At 40.0% G+C, this 13,922-nt stretch overlaps 1 protein-coding gene across 3 annotated transcripts in view; it reads right to left on the bottom strand.

Moving 5' to 3' along the window:
• The window catches only part of zgc:110158 (uncharacterized protein LOC553590 homolog), a 44,175-nt gene that overhangs the window by 3,129 nt on the left and 27,124 nt on the right, over positions 1 to 13,922 (bottom strand). The window contains exons 5-17 of one of the 3 annotated variants that reach the window (XM_038729327.1): positions 12,767 to 12,856; positions 8,567 to 8,650; positions 7,315 to 7,374; positions 7,108 to 7,174; positions 6,111 to 6,175; positions 3,839 to 3,900; positions 3,677 to 3,722; positions 3,129 to 3,164; positions 2,961 to 3,012; positions 2,632 to 2,702; positions 2,177 to 2,255; positions 2,017 to 2,045; positions 1,776 to 1,877 (exon numbers count right to left, since the gene is read on the bottom strand). In XM_038729327.1, coding sequence (XP_038585255.1) covers positions 1,776 to 1,877; positions 2,017 to 2,045; positions 2,177 to 2,255; positions 2,632 to 2,702; positions 2,961 to 3,012; positions 3,129 to 3,164; positions 3,677 to 3,722; positions 3,839 to 3,900; positions 6,111 to 6,175; positions 7,108 to 7,174; positions 7,315 to 7,374; positions 8,567 to 8,650; positions 12,767 to 12,856 — 843 coding nt within the window. Of the gene's footprint in view, positions 1 to 1,775; positions 1,878 to 2,016; positions 2,046 to 2,176; positions 2,256 to 2,631; positions 2,703 to 2,957; positions 3,013 to 3,128; positions 3,165 to 3,676; positions 3,723 to 3,838; positions 3,901 to 6,110; positions 6,176 to 7,107; positions 7,175 to 7,314; positions 7,375 to 8,566; positions 8,651 to 12,766; positions 12,857 to 13,922 lie in introns of all 3 variants that reach the window. The other 2 variants (XM_038729326.1, XM_038729328.1) reach the window with 2 other exon arrangements.

Here is a 13,922-nt window from a genome sequence, read left to right as displayed (position 1 = left end):
AACATTCAAACACCAGAGGGCGCTCAAACCCAGCCCTGCAAAGCTAGAGGCACCGATGTTGGATCCAGCAAGGCTATCTGTATCCATCTATGGATATAGAGATATATAGATTCATAACCTTATTTACTTATTTTTTTAACCAGATATTTACATTTAAATTGCCAGATTTAGACTGTTTTCATTAGGCAAAGATCTTGTTTGTATTTAGTCAACATTTAAAAACCTGAATGCATTATCAACCATGTAGAACGTTCCTTTAAGTAAGAAATTGAAAAGTATGACTTGGGTGTTTGGTCTAAACTTCTAATGATTCCCAGCCTGCTGATTGGCTAAATCAAGGTATTAGAGCTCGACTATAAATTCCAGCCTGTGCACCCCGTAGCTCTCCAGGCAGAGGGTAGGAGACCGTCACAATCTTACACAAAGCAAGAACAAGTACCAGCCTGCACCCAACAGAAACCTAGACTCATATTGTCACTTTAGCAGAAACATTTTGCTTGTATTTGTCCTTAGATACAACAAATAAATGAAACAGGTTAGGATTTTGTGCCTATCAGCCAAACACTTTTACAGAGGGTATACAATGAATTTCTACGTGATTAGTAAGCGGCTACAATGCAAGCAGAACATCAGATATTCTTTACAGCCCTGTTTTTATTATTATTTTGTGTAATGAGCACGCGGTTGTGCACTTCAGGAACAACTCAGCATGTTTTGCATTTCAAATTTACAGTGCTGTGTCCCAAGTTACAAGTATAAAAACAGTTTTTAAGCAAGAGTGCTGCACTTAGAACTAGAGCTCTTCACAGGTCTGCTTGGTTTCTTGAAACAGAGATATGACCCGAAAAACAAGTTAAATCTGGTCGAAATTATATTCTCTCTATTTGGGCCCTAATGTGTTGCCAGCATGTGGAATACCTGAGTGGACCTGAGCAGACTTGCAATCAGCTCTGGTCATGTGGCACGTCATAATCTTCACAGTAATAAAATATGTGTTTTATGTTATACGATGGAGAGTGTGAGCTGCAGGAAATACGGTATATATTGCTGTTCTTTTTGACTGTATCTAGTCCTTAATTGCTGGAGCATCGTGCTTTTGTTCGTGTTACCACTGGATTCCATCAGGCACCGCTCTGTGACGTTGCGTCTGCGACCCAAGTTTTGTTCTGTTCTATAGGGATTCATACCCCACCAGAAGCATTTCAGAAGCGGTGTTTTTGCCTGCCCAATTTTGCTGACATGCTCAGATTTTGATGATTTGGCATTCTACTATGTGTGAGTGAGCTACAGAGTTAAACTGTTTCTTTTGTTGTCTGTATTTCTGTCAAAATAGAATGGCTGCGTATTCTCTGCAGCGCAGAGCAGAGAGCCTCTTCTGAAACACAGTGGCGCATCTAGTCTATTTGGACGGGGTCTGATTGTCCTCAGCCACTCCTTTTTGAAAATTTACTGGGTTGGGTTTGTGGAGGTTTTTTTCAAATCATGTCTTTAATTACTGAAAAATAAAGTAGGTCCTCCAAAAAGGAAGTGTCAGTTCAAATGTAACACTGCTACCACTCTGCTCAGTTTTAGACTAGCCAATGAAGCTAAAACAAAAATAAAATAACAAAAGTAGGGACAAGACACAAAATGTACCAGAACATTATCAATAGTCTGAGATCAATACAAAAAATTATTTTGGCGAACCCTCTGCTTGCATTCTTCCACTGGTTTATGTCAGGGCGTCAGGGGTAACTGTTAAGGGTCGTGAGATGTCATTCACTCCCTGTACTTACACTTTCGCTTTGGAATGGGTTCAAGAAGTTCCCGCCCATTTCGCCGTCATCTCTCGGCGTTCCAGGAGGGTTGTTCATGCCCCCCATGTTATTAGGGGAGCTCTGGAGGAACAGAGGTCAAAAAAAGAAAAGAAATAGAGATTTTTTCCTCACAATCAGCACCATTAATGTTTCTAAGTAAATGTTTTCCTTTACACTCAGCGGACAAGTTAGGTTTATTGAAAATCTGATTTTAACTCACCTTTGGCAACCCATCCATATCCCCAGAGCCTGAGGAAGGGAAAGGAGAGAAATTGATTTTTTAAGGTAAACTTAATCCAAAATAAAGCACATGTCTTAGTTGAACATGCATCAGCTAAAGTCCAGCAGTGATTTGAAAACCACACTGTGTTTAAACCCACCTAGTGAGCCGTTCATGTGGTGTGGCTCCATGGCTCCCATGGCTCCCATTGGCCCGTCAGGCCCAGGTCCCATAGGGAACTAGCAAAAATATGAAGAACAAGTTAATTTTTAATGTTTGAACTCTTTTATATAATGGTGGTCTATTCAAGTTGGGGTGAGGTAGAGATTATATAATTTATTCTTCCTGATTCATTTCCAGTGGATTCTTATTGAGCTGCATTATGTTTTTTGAATGCTGAACTGTACTGCTGTGTGGTTATAGATCCTATTTGAGCTGGATTCATTTATGTGAGCAGGGTTGTGTCATTTTAATTGTTTTTGCAAAACAACATCCATACTTTTAATCCAGAATCAATCTGCAGTGTCTGAAACTGTTAAACGCCTGGATAGTGAAACCGTTTACAGAGCTTTTGGTTAAATAACTTAGTGAACTTAAATCATGTGTGAGACTCACATTAGGTCTGTTGCCTCCTGGTCCGATAGGATTCATCATTGTATAGATGTTTTCACTGGAGTTAGTTGAATCTAAGGAAAAAAACAAAACACAAATTTTAGTTACATTCTATGAAAGAGATGATGTCAAACATAATTAAATCATTAATAAAGATTTTGATCAAACAATAAGTTAAATATTGAAATAAAAATAAAAAAAGACATGACATATGAGAACACTAATAGTGCTTGGGTTGGTGAGGGGACACACGCATGCTTGTTTAGTGAGGAAAGATGGGAGAGACGTCTATTTCTGACACAAGTGTTAGTGCTAGTTAGGTGACGCACCACCTGGGCTGGGCATGATGGGAGTTCCAGGTGGACCTCCTCCGCCTGGAGGACCCTGGGGGAACAATCGATGATAGAGGTTAAAATTATGCTCATCAGAAAATGACGCCATCGGGACAATAAATGCTGTTTCCAGGAGAGCTGCTCTGGTTTCGATAGATTTGAACTCACCACGTAGTTTCCTGGAGATGAGGAGGAGTAGGCTATCTGCAGGGGGAAAGAGGTAACAGATAATCAGATCTCAGGGCCAGGATAGTGAATGTTAATCTATATAAAGATGGACAAAATAAGAGGAACACTTTACAATCCAATAAAATCTATAATAGTTTGTAAATGTTCAGACTGCAGGAGGTGGTGTTTATAATCTATACTAAATTTTACATCGGCCATAGTTTGTACTGTTGACAAAATATTATCCCTTTAAATGTCCTTCAAGGAAGCGAAGGAAAAGAGGATCAGTGGTCAAAAGCATCCTTAAGACAAAACTGTCCAACGGACCAGTACCTTGATGTGTGTGTAACAACACTACAATTTACAGCTTCCAAAATGCCAACAGAGCAAAATCAACACCTCTCTGAGCTGCTGAACCAAAGCCAAACTTCATAAGCACAACATTTGTATGTTGCAATGATTGCGTGGCACTGAGGGCTGTTTCTTCTTTCTTTGCGCACCACCTATGATGTGTGGTCATGTGTTAGGGTAAAGGGTTTTTGACTCACAGAGTTGGCATTAGGTCCTGGCCAAGGCCCTCTTCCTCCGGGACCCCTGAGGCGAGAAAAAATAAATAAATTTACTTGATACAGCAAAAGCAGAAATTAACCTGCACTAAGACGCTGATAAAGAGTCATATTTCACCAGATGTATGAGATGTTTTAACTTACATGTTCATTCCTGGCATGGGACCGCCCATGGAGTTGGGAGGAGGCCTCATACCTCCATAATTCTGGAAGATCAAATGTCAATAACATTGTTAGAACATTTAACGAGAAGTTATTATTGATTTTCAACAGCAGACTTGATTTTGATGATTCTAATTCTTTAAACTGTTTTGGATCTGGCCTTTTGTGCGGCATTTTCCTATAGATAAATTCACAAATATCACACATCGGGGTATATACACAGGAATCCAGAAGTGAAATTCAATACCTTTTAAGACCTTTTTCAAGACCTTTTCAACGTAATTTAAGACTGCCGCGCAACTTTGAGCTGTAACCGGTTAATTCAGCCTCACACCTTTAAAAGGGGAATTGTGGAGTTTTTAAAAGGAATTTAAACATATTTATAGCATTTTATTACCTATACGTGACCAGGTTGTAACCTCGCCTAAAAATTGAGGCATTCACCAACTTTCTCAGTTGCTTTCAACAGCCTGTTTAGGCCTACTGTTTTCTATGTGAAGGCCTCATCGGATTTCCTGCGAAAATCCATCGTCTTACACAGGCTGTGATGTTTATGTGCGCAACATTACTGCAAAACATGTGAAACAGTGTGATTTTGTGTTTTAGTTGGTTCAAACTAGATAATGTTAACTTTCCTGCAAACGCCGACCAGTTGATGACTACCTGACATAGTTGTAACTTATTTTCAGTCACAAATATGTAAAGCGTATGCTGTTGGTTGCAATCTGAAACCTTACTGCTAGAAGCAACTAAAAACCACACAGCCCACCTTTAAACTTACATTTGCTATAAATAGATTTTGAGACTGTAAAACTAAACACTCTTTTTGTGATAGCTTTCATCGACCATTGTATCAATACATCATAATTCAAATAGGCCAGCAGGGAACAAAGGTGAAGAGAATAAACTGAGTGATGGATAACATTGGTAGTGTAGGCAGTGTAGCACAGACATTTGCAATCAACAGCTGCTGTCTGCATCCTAAAGCTGATTTATGTAAACTTTAGTAAAACAGATGTAAAATAGAACAAGGGGAACGTGTTGCTCTCAGGAGGAGGAGGAGGCTAGAAGCAGCACATATTGGCACAATGGCATCCTGGCTTTTATATTAATGTTAATTATATGTTGTTACTATATTCATTATAATTATAATCTATATTCTATAATAGTTTAGTATATAGCTTACCACTATTATAATATTAATTCCAGTTACAGCTGTTTCATTTTAGGGTTGTTTTTTATTCATTAACTTTGTGAAAGAAAAATATTCTACAGTTAATTAATTTTAAGTAGGCTACTAACTCGCCAATAATCTAACTATTTAGGCAGAAGGATTAGTTCAACATATGGAAAGTTTTTTTTTTAATCCCGCTCTGTCCAGGCTGTGATTAATCTGTTCACGAAAAGTGACGATGACGAGCGCATCGGCTTTATGAAAAGTTGATGTTTCAATAAAAAGGCACAGATGTAGCTAAATAGCCAGCTAATGTTAGCCAAACCAATATGCTGCTTATATTTTCCCTATTGTCTTCTGTCTTACCGCTTCACCTGCTGACAGAGGATCAGCATCTTGCCCTTGTTTTTGAGTAACGGGGCTGTTCGAGCGGCCACAGAGCTCAGTCCAACCATATTTTGAACAATTATAATTGGGGATCCGGCATTGGTGGAAGGTTACGGTTGGTTGTGCTCGTAAATCAGTTTTCTGGTTCGCACGGATCTATTTCTAGGGGCGTATGAGAGTGAAAGGCTCGCACGGTAGATCCTAGATCCCTGCGCCTAACGTTACACAGAATAACAACTCGCTACGTTCTGCCGGTCTATTAATTTTGGCGATGCAATATAAATAAATACGTTCACCCACACTTTTACCATACAAACTCTTTGGACAAAAATATCTACAAATGTAATGCCCTGTTAAATAGCGATCAAGACTTTTTAATGGCCTTAATTTTCGCAAAATTGATTTATTACCTTTTAAGACTTTTTAAGACCCCGCGGACACCCTGACACATACATCACTGGACTAAGAGAAGCTGTGACGTCCTCAAACAAAGGGTGCTGACGAAAGTACAATTACAGAAAATACATAAATATATCAATATTTAGGTATTTTACTTACTAACCGACTCAAATATTATACTCACTGCTGATACTTGGAAAGCTGCATTTAATCTTAATCTTCACAAGATTCTAATTGACAATCAACAATAAATAAGTGTGAGCATGTGTCTTTGTGATTTTAGGTTCATCATACCTGTGGGCCCATGGCCATTCCTCGAGGAGGGTTCATTCTCATAGGTCCACCCATGTTAGGATGTCCTACAAGAACAGACCCACAGTCACACACTGACCACGGCACACTACACACTATAGTGCTCATTTAAATCCACATTTGGCTCCTATGTTAAAGTCAGGAATTAAGACACAGACAATGCTTCATCCTAATCTCATTAGTTGTAACCCTCTGGGCCCCTGAAGCTGTAATCTGTGGCTAAAATCACCAAGGACCCCTCCCTGAGCTAAACATGCACACAGGAAAAGAAACAACCACGGACACGGAATTTGTGCAAAAATCCAAATGGATAACAAATAAAAGATTTTTTGGGTGGAGTCAAGTCCTGAAATTACTTGTTTATTAATTGATTTATCAATTTATATTATTGTAAGAAAAATGTAATAACTGATTATTAGTTTTACGCAATCTGTCAAACAAAAATGTGTAGGTTCTTCCAGTGCCTCCAATATGAGGATTTGCAGCTTTTCTTTATCCCTAGTGCAGGGTTCAGCAATTTAAACTTTAAATACAACATAGAATACAATTTCAGCGCTGTTTTCCAGTTAAACCGGTGAAAATATGAAAAACTATTCAAATAAACCCCAAAAAACAGTGGGAACAATAATTACTTAGGTGCGTGAATCTATCAATATTTATATCTCATTATTGTCAGTACTTTTCAACAATAACATTCAACAATAATTCCTAATAATATAATTAATCATTACACACAACCAGGACCTGGATAAGCAGCAGAAAATAGGTAGTTGGATTAACTGAATTCTTTTAAATTTAGGATCCACATATGAGTTTTCAATGAGTTATCCGGATAGATTCATCAATATATGTAAATAATCATTAGTTACAGCCCGGTCATCATCTATCATGGACACCTCTTCTGCTATACAAAATTAACATATTTCATTACAAGGAACCCCACCATCAATTTCCACTACCAGAGCTCTCCTGGCCTTACCTTGCGGTCTTGTCGGGTCCAAACTATTTGGCAGGAGAGGCTGGGATCCAGGAATTCCTCCCGGAGGCTGAGAAGAGACCAGACATGGAGACTGATTAAAATACTGACATTCTCTTGGCAAACACAAATACTCTGACTTGTCAAAAATCAACAAAAAAAAGTCAGTATGGAATAACCCCCACCCAAAAAAAAACCCTGCTCAAGTACCTGATTTGGCATTCGGAGTGTGGGGCGCGGTCCACCTGGATACCGTGGTGACATGAAAGGCTGCAAAGCGAAATGGAGGAAAGAGGGTAAAGGGGAGGGGGGATTAAGGGTGGGAAATGTGTGGAAAAGAGGGACACAGAGAAAACGACATTTTCATTATTGATAAATCCAAGAGCACTCAAACAGGGGAAGCACTGAGGACACACAGATGGACAAAGAATGAAGGATGACATTGAAAGATCGCAAATTCTTCTGTCTGGAAAAAAAATACACATAAGCAAGAATGAATTTTAACACACTCAAAGCATGGATTTGGGTGTGTGTGTGTGTGTGTGCGCGCAGGTTAACATGTATAAAGACAGCGCTGACACAGCTCCCTGCACACCCTGCCTGCCCTCGCTGTGGTGTAAGCTGATTCGGCCTGTGGTCTGCCTGGCGTAGTTAGAGACACCTCGGGCCAACAACACCGTCCAAAACCTAAGCGGAAGCATGTCCACAATCTTTCGCACACAAGACAGAATCCAGAAACCACAAGAATGAAGAGCCAGGCTGCTGCAGTTAATGGGCAAAGGCTAGCTTTACCTCCACAGTGTCATCTGTAGCTTCTGTTCTGGATAAATGTTGAAACACACTGAGAAAGTTTTTTTATTTTTTTAATTTTTTTTTTTAAAAGGCTGAATGTGTTGAATACGCTCTTATCTAGTGAGTCTATTGAGTAACTCGAAACTCTGAATGTTCTATATGTGCGTAAAGTGGGCATACATATGAATGCCCATGTATTTTTATACGTATATTTGACGTGCCCATAGTGCCTGTCCCCTGTTTTATTTATAAGGTGCAAGAGCAAGTAAGCAGAGCGGAGGGGAGTGTGCAAGTGTGTAAAGAGTGGAGGAGCAGATAAGTGTGTGCAACCCCCCACAAGCTGCTCCGGGGGCGGGGCAAGGAGTGAATTATTCATCCCGCATGGGGGACAGACGATTCTAGGCCTTGGTGAGGATCGGGCCCTGCTTCCTCTGGATGCTTGGCTTTCATAAAGGAGCTGGCAACTGGAGGGGCTGACATCTACGAGGAGTTAGCCAGAACTAGGTCTAACGGGGCTCGAGGGTAGGAGGAGGAGAAGAAAAAGGAGAAGGAGAAAGTGTGCGAGTAGTGAATGGAAAGGAAAAGAGCTTCTGTGTGTGGGCGAGGGGAGGGGGTTTTAGAGGGAATGAAAGAGAGAGGGGGTGTTTGAAAGAAAGTGTTTGCATCTTACCTGGCCATGGGGTCCCATCATGGGGTTGCTGGGGTTGTGTGGGGGGGGCTGTGCGTGGGGGGACTGCTGAGAGCCAGGTGGTCCCTTTAAGAAAGAAGAGCGATATCAGAGAGGGGAGGGGCCAAAGGGTGGGGTGGGGTGGGGGGGTTAAAACCTGGAGGAGTTGCCCGATCAAAATCATCAGAAAGGGAAAACGAGAGGGATGGGGGTCAGCTGGGAGTCTTTAGGTTAAGGTGGAAGAAGATGATTGATAAAGCTGGACATTTTGGGCAAATTCTTTCAAATCTGCAGTTAGATCATGTACTCCTTAACAAAAAAAACCAACACAGAATTAAAAGCCAAACACAATTTTCATTTGCCCTCGAGTCCAAACACGCAAACAGAAATTAGCATTAAGCATAATTATTTGGTTGGCCTTAACATATGTGACAGAGATGATCCTTGCGACCCTCAGGTCAGAGGACCACATGTAGTTTTCCTCTCAAACACACAGGGGCAGTGTTGTCAAAGGCTCACAGAAGCAGGACAGGCAGCAGCAGGACAGGCACTAGTGGCAACTTCAAACCACAAATGATGATACAGAGAAAGCAAGCTTAAAGTTGGGAGTTTTTCCTCCTTATTTTAAGCCTGCTTCAGTATGACAGTGTATCCATGTCCACAAGGAGAGTAACCCCCCCCAAGCTTCTCTGACACACCGCTGTGTTACTGCCGACATTTCACCCCAAGACAAGAGGTTAACGACCCCTAATAAATAACTCATTATGCAACTATGTCTCTTTCTCCGCGTATCCCTCTTAGGCACCGAGACACAGGTTGTCTATATAAACCTACAGTTAGCCAGAACAAGCACGTATCTGGTTCTGGAGGTGAAGCTACATCCACTAACCACATTTGTCAGTTTGTCTCAAAAGACTTCAATAAATAACACCTGTTTTGTGCCATTACAGGTACAAGTACAAACCACTGTACAAAATAATCAGCAAACTCCAAGAATCCGCACCATAATATTGAGAAATCCAATCACAAATGTATGGACACTACAATATGAGCAGGGCTGGATATCGAATGTTTGGAAACAATGAAAGCCGTCAATTACAGCACACTGGAATTGAATATCTGGTCTAGGGTTGCAACTAATGATTTTAATAATTTAACTATTGATTAATCTTCAGATTACTTTCTCAGTTCATCGATTGTTGTTGTTGTTGTTGACTATAAAATCAGAAAGTAGCAAAACAAATCCTTCCTAATGCCAAAATGTCATAATGACATCAAATGTTTTGGTTGTCCATCAAACTGTTCAAAAATATTCAAAAAATTTAGTTTACTGTAATATAGACAAGGAAGAGCAGCAAATCCTCATATTTGGCTTTTTTGCTTGAAAATGGACAAACAATTAATCGATTATCAAAATAGTAGATTAATTTTCAGTCAATCGATATACGGATTAAACAACTAATCGTTGCTAATCTGCTCTGATTTGTAATAAAGATCAATTGACTGCATCAGCCTTTTCTCTCCAGATACCATTTCAGATACCTCAGCTCAAGGTTTCTGCTGCTACCAGACAGTGATCTGATAATACTGCCCTCTTTTTCCTAAATTTAAAAGCTATACACCTCACCGAGAGGATATTTTTCTATCTAAGGAAACATGACGCCAGGGATTGCTGTGGTGCTAAAAAAAACAGAATAATTAATGTAACTGATGTTGAAAAACTGAATTTTCTGATGACAGCATAGACAAAGATACAGTTTTAAATGTTGGTCAATCATGTCTGACCCGTATGTGATCCACTATCTGCCCGGATACGGATTGAGCGAATTGGAGTATCCCAAATTTGTCATCTTGTTTAGAGCTGAAACAATTGATGAATTAATCAATTAGTGAAAATCTGAATACCTTTGAAATTGTGAACTGAATCAGACAAAATGAGACATTTGAAGACATCACCTTGAGCTCTGTGAACCTAATTTTATAGACAAAATTATTTATCAATTAAACAAATGTAGAATTAGCATATATTTGATCCCTTATTACATATTATCAGATAAGATTTAAATTTAAAATAACAATTTAGCCAATTTTAGACCAATAGTCCCTGTACAGCTATTTGTGTTTCAACAACATTTTAACATGTGGCCTCTTCTGTTAAATGAAAGAAATATAGAGTTTTGCATAACAACATGTTTATATTTCTCAAAGCAGAGTATCAGAAAAGGTATTGTTTAGGTATCAGCTCTGAAACTCAGTATCACAGTAGGACAAGTACTGAAAAGATTTCAAATGATACCCAGCACTAATGATGAGGATAAACCATATTTGCAGCAGATAACCAAAAGCTTTCCGTTACAATAAGGTCCCTTGAACACAACACACACTCGCCCAATCTCACTCCCCCACCAATGTTATAAATAGCACTTCCATGCGTCCCCCCCCCCCCCTTCCCCATGCTTATTCACAGTCGTACTTTCACTAATCCCCCCACCACCACCTCCATCCTCTCAGAACATTGCCTCGTTCTCTGCAAGCAAACAATGGAGTGGTAGGTAGCCACAGAAACAAACACCGGGCCACAATCCTGGTGGCACTGATCTTTCACATTTCCCACTCTCTTCCCCTCTCGCCCCTCTTCATCTCTCTCTCCATCCTTCCCTCTCTCTATCGTGTCACTCGCCTTTTCTCTCCTACTCTTCTCGACCACCTTATCGTGCCTCCTGCCAAATGCCAGTGCTGTCCATCACACCGCCGCCTCACGGAGTGGGTGTGTGTGTTTGTGAACGTGTGCCCGCGCATACTTGTATATCTATCTGTGTGCGTTTGTGTGTCTCATTCTCTTCACTCTTCAGGCAGCCATCTCCCACACTAAAAACCATTCCCTTCACAGAGCCGGGACAGGTCAGAGACAGAGATGGAGATGGAGGACTGGAGAGAGGATGACTACTGGGTGGTTGAATCACGAATCGTCGAACGGCAGCCCGGAGAGGGAGAGAGCTGCAGATGAATGAACGTTGTGAGTATCAGAGGCTCCGGTGGGTGTAAAAGTCAAGAGTGGAATAAACAATGTTTGGAAAAATGTGAGAAGAAAAGGAAAAAACCAGTGGGAGAGTTGGAATTGTGGCATCACCTGATCCAACTCGATGTACTGATTTTAGAGTGAAGGACCTAATTACTAGACCCGACTGATACTGGATTTTTAAAGCCAAAAGACTCTTGAGAATGATCAAGATCTGATGATTGTATCAAATATCTATCAGCTGATATACTAACATTTTGTAACTGTAACAACTGTTACAGTTTAACAATAATGTTTTTAAAATAAATAGGTCGTTTTGGAAATAGATGGTTTACACACGATAGTGCCAAAAGAGATAATATAAGATGGTACAGTAGAAGTCATAATAACAGCAATAATAATATGAATGAAAACACACAAGACAACTCTTATGAACTTCTTTACAAAGAATTGGATTTGAAGTCAAATATACATAAATATGCTGCAAATAAAACATTTATTACTACAGCTGCTGCTCAGCATGTTAACATAAATGCCAATACCGATATAAAAAGTAAATGGCTACCTTTATATTGCGCTTTTGTCCAAAGTGCTTACAAAAAGGTATTTGCCACTTACATACACCGTATGGCAGTGAACTACCATGCAGGCTGGCCAACCATTGGGAGCAATTTGGGGTTCAGTGTCTTCCCCAAGGACACTTTGACATGTGGACAGGAGGACGCTCTACCTCCTGAGCTACAGACACCCCAGTATATCTTTAATACCCTAATATCGGTTGATAATATTGGCTTGCTGATATCAGTCCAGCTCTAGTCAGTCCAGTCTGAAATGCTCTGCCTTAGCTTTTCGACAAAAGAGCTTTTTACTGAGAAAAGATTACTTTAATTTTGGTGAGGTTTGTGTTTTAACTGAAGAGTCAAGTTGGCAAATTCTAAAAGCTGCAGGCATCTTTAAAACTGCCTTAAAAAAACATGACTGAATTTAAGAAATATACTATATTTTGAGATATAAGACATCATCTCCCAGTGCTGGAGAATTTAAAGAATATGCAAATGTTGCCTAAAATCTTGGTGATATTTTGTTGGGAGAGACAGAGTTATGGTACAAAAAGACGAGTGTCTTTGAAAGTGAAGGAGAGATGTTGGGGTGAACAGTAAGGTGACAAAATTTAGAAGACAAACCTGGAAGAAGCCTGGGGGCATGGGACCACCTGGCATGGCATCGTTCGGGGGCATGTTGCCCATCACTGGGCTGGGCGCTGCCGCTGCGCTCTGAAAAACACAAATGTTGGATATTAAAAGTGGTGTTAGAGTGTGTGTGTGTGTGTGTGTGTCCCCGTCTCCACTGCTCAACAGTAATATTTATTTACATGATGCACCGGTCACCAAATTACTACAGGGGGCAGTGTCTACACCTTCAATCATAGCACACTCCTGCAACCCCCCCCCCCCCCCCCCCCAAAAGCATCCTCTATTACAACCTTTAAACTGTTCCCTCATCTCTGTGGAAGACAGGAGATGAGAAGAGCTTTGTATGAACTTTGATAGAAACAAAAGGAATAAGTTTTAAGGAGCAATCCCACCAAAATGTAATTCCTATGCTCTGGGACTTTTTTTCCCCCCCAGAGATACAAAGCTGTAAAGATAGCGGACTGCAGCAGTCCTGTGATCTATGCCATCATACACACGACTGTGTATTGAAGAGTAGTGCTTTACTGACCAATATGTGCTACTGCTTTCAGGTCACAACTTATCCATCTACAAGGTATGCGATGATTCATTTGATTATATTTCATATTTATTGTGGTTCATCTCACCTAAAAACCACAGTTCTGCAGTCGGTTTGATTATTTGGTTATCTAATGAACCGCAGAAGTATCACCTCTCAAATGTCATGTTTCTACAGAACTCTGAGATCGCTTTGTCTGCAAATCAATGCATCAGTGACACCTTGCGTGAACTGTGGCAAAATGGTAATGTATAACTGAAAATCTATGGTCATTTTGGAGGCAGGTGGTGTTTAGATCTCCGGTGATTTATTTAAAAGAAAAAAAAAACACACAAAAAAACACTAGTTATCTTTGTTTTTACACCTAACATTTCCACATTATATAAAATTGTACATTAAAATGTTTATTAATGGTCCATCAGGGTTACTATAGTTAGGGAGTTAATAAAGTCTACATTATTTCATTTAGAGGAGGGCCATATACACACACACACACACACACACACACATATATATGCTGAGCTTAGTTTAAAGATACTTATTTTCTACTTTTGTTTAGTTTATAAAAAGATATATTTTTAAAGGTGTGTTGTCAAGGCATTTTGTATA

This window comes from Micropterus salmoides, unplaced genomic scaffold (genome assembly GCF_014851395.1).
Source record: "Micropterus salmoides isolate LMB-PRFRI ecotype aquatic unplaced genomic scaffold, ASM1485139v1 Ms_hic_scaffold_19, whole genome shotgun sequence".
In the NCBI taxonomy this organism is placed as follows: Eukaryota; Metazoa; Chordata; class Actinopteri; order Centrarchiformes; family Centrarchidae; genus Micropterus; species Micropterus salmoides.
The sequence above is the reverse complement of the archived record's forward strand: the minus strand, read 5'-3'. Positions and strand labels throughout refer to the sequence as shown.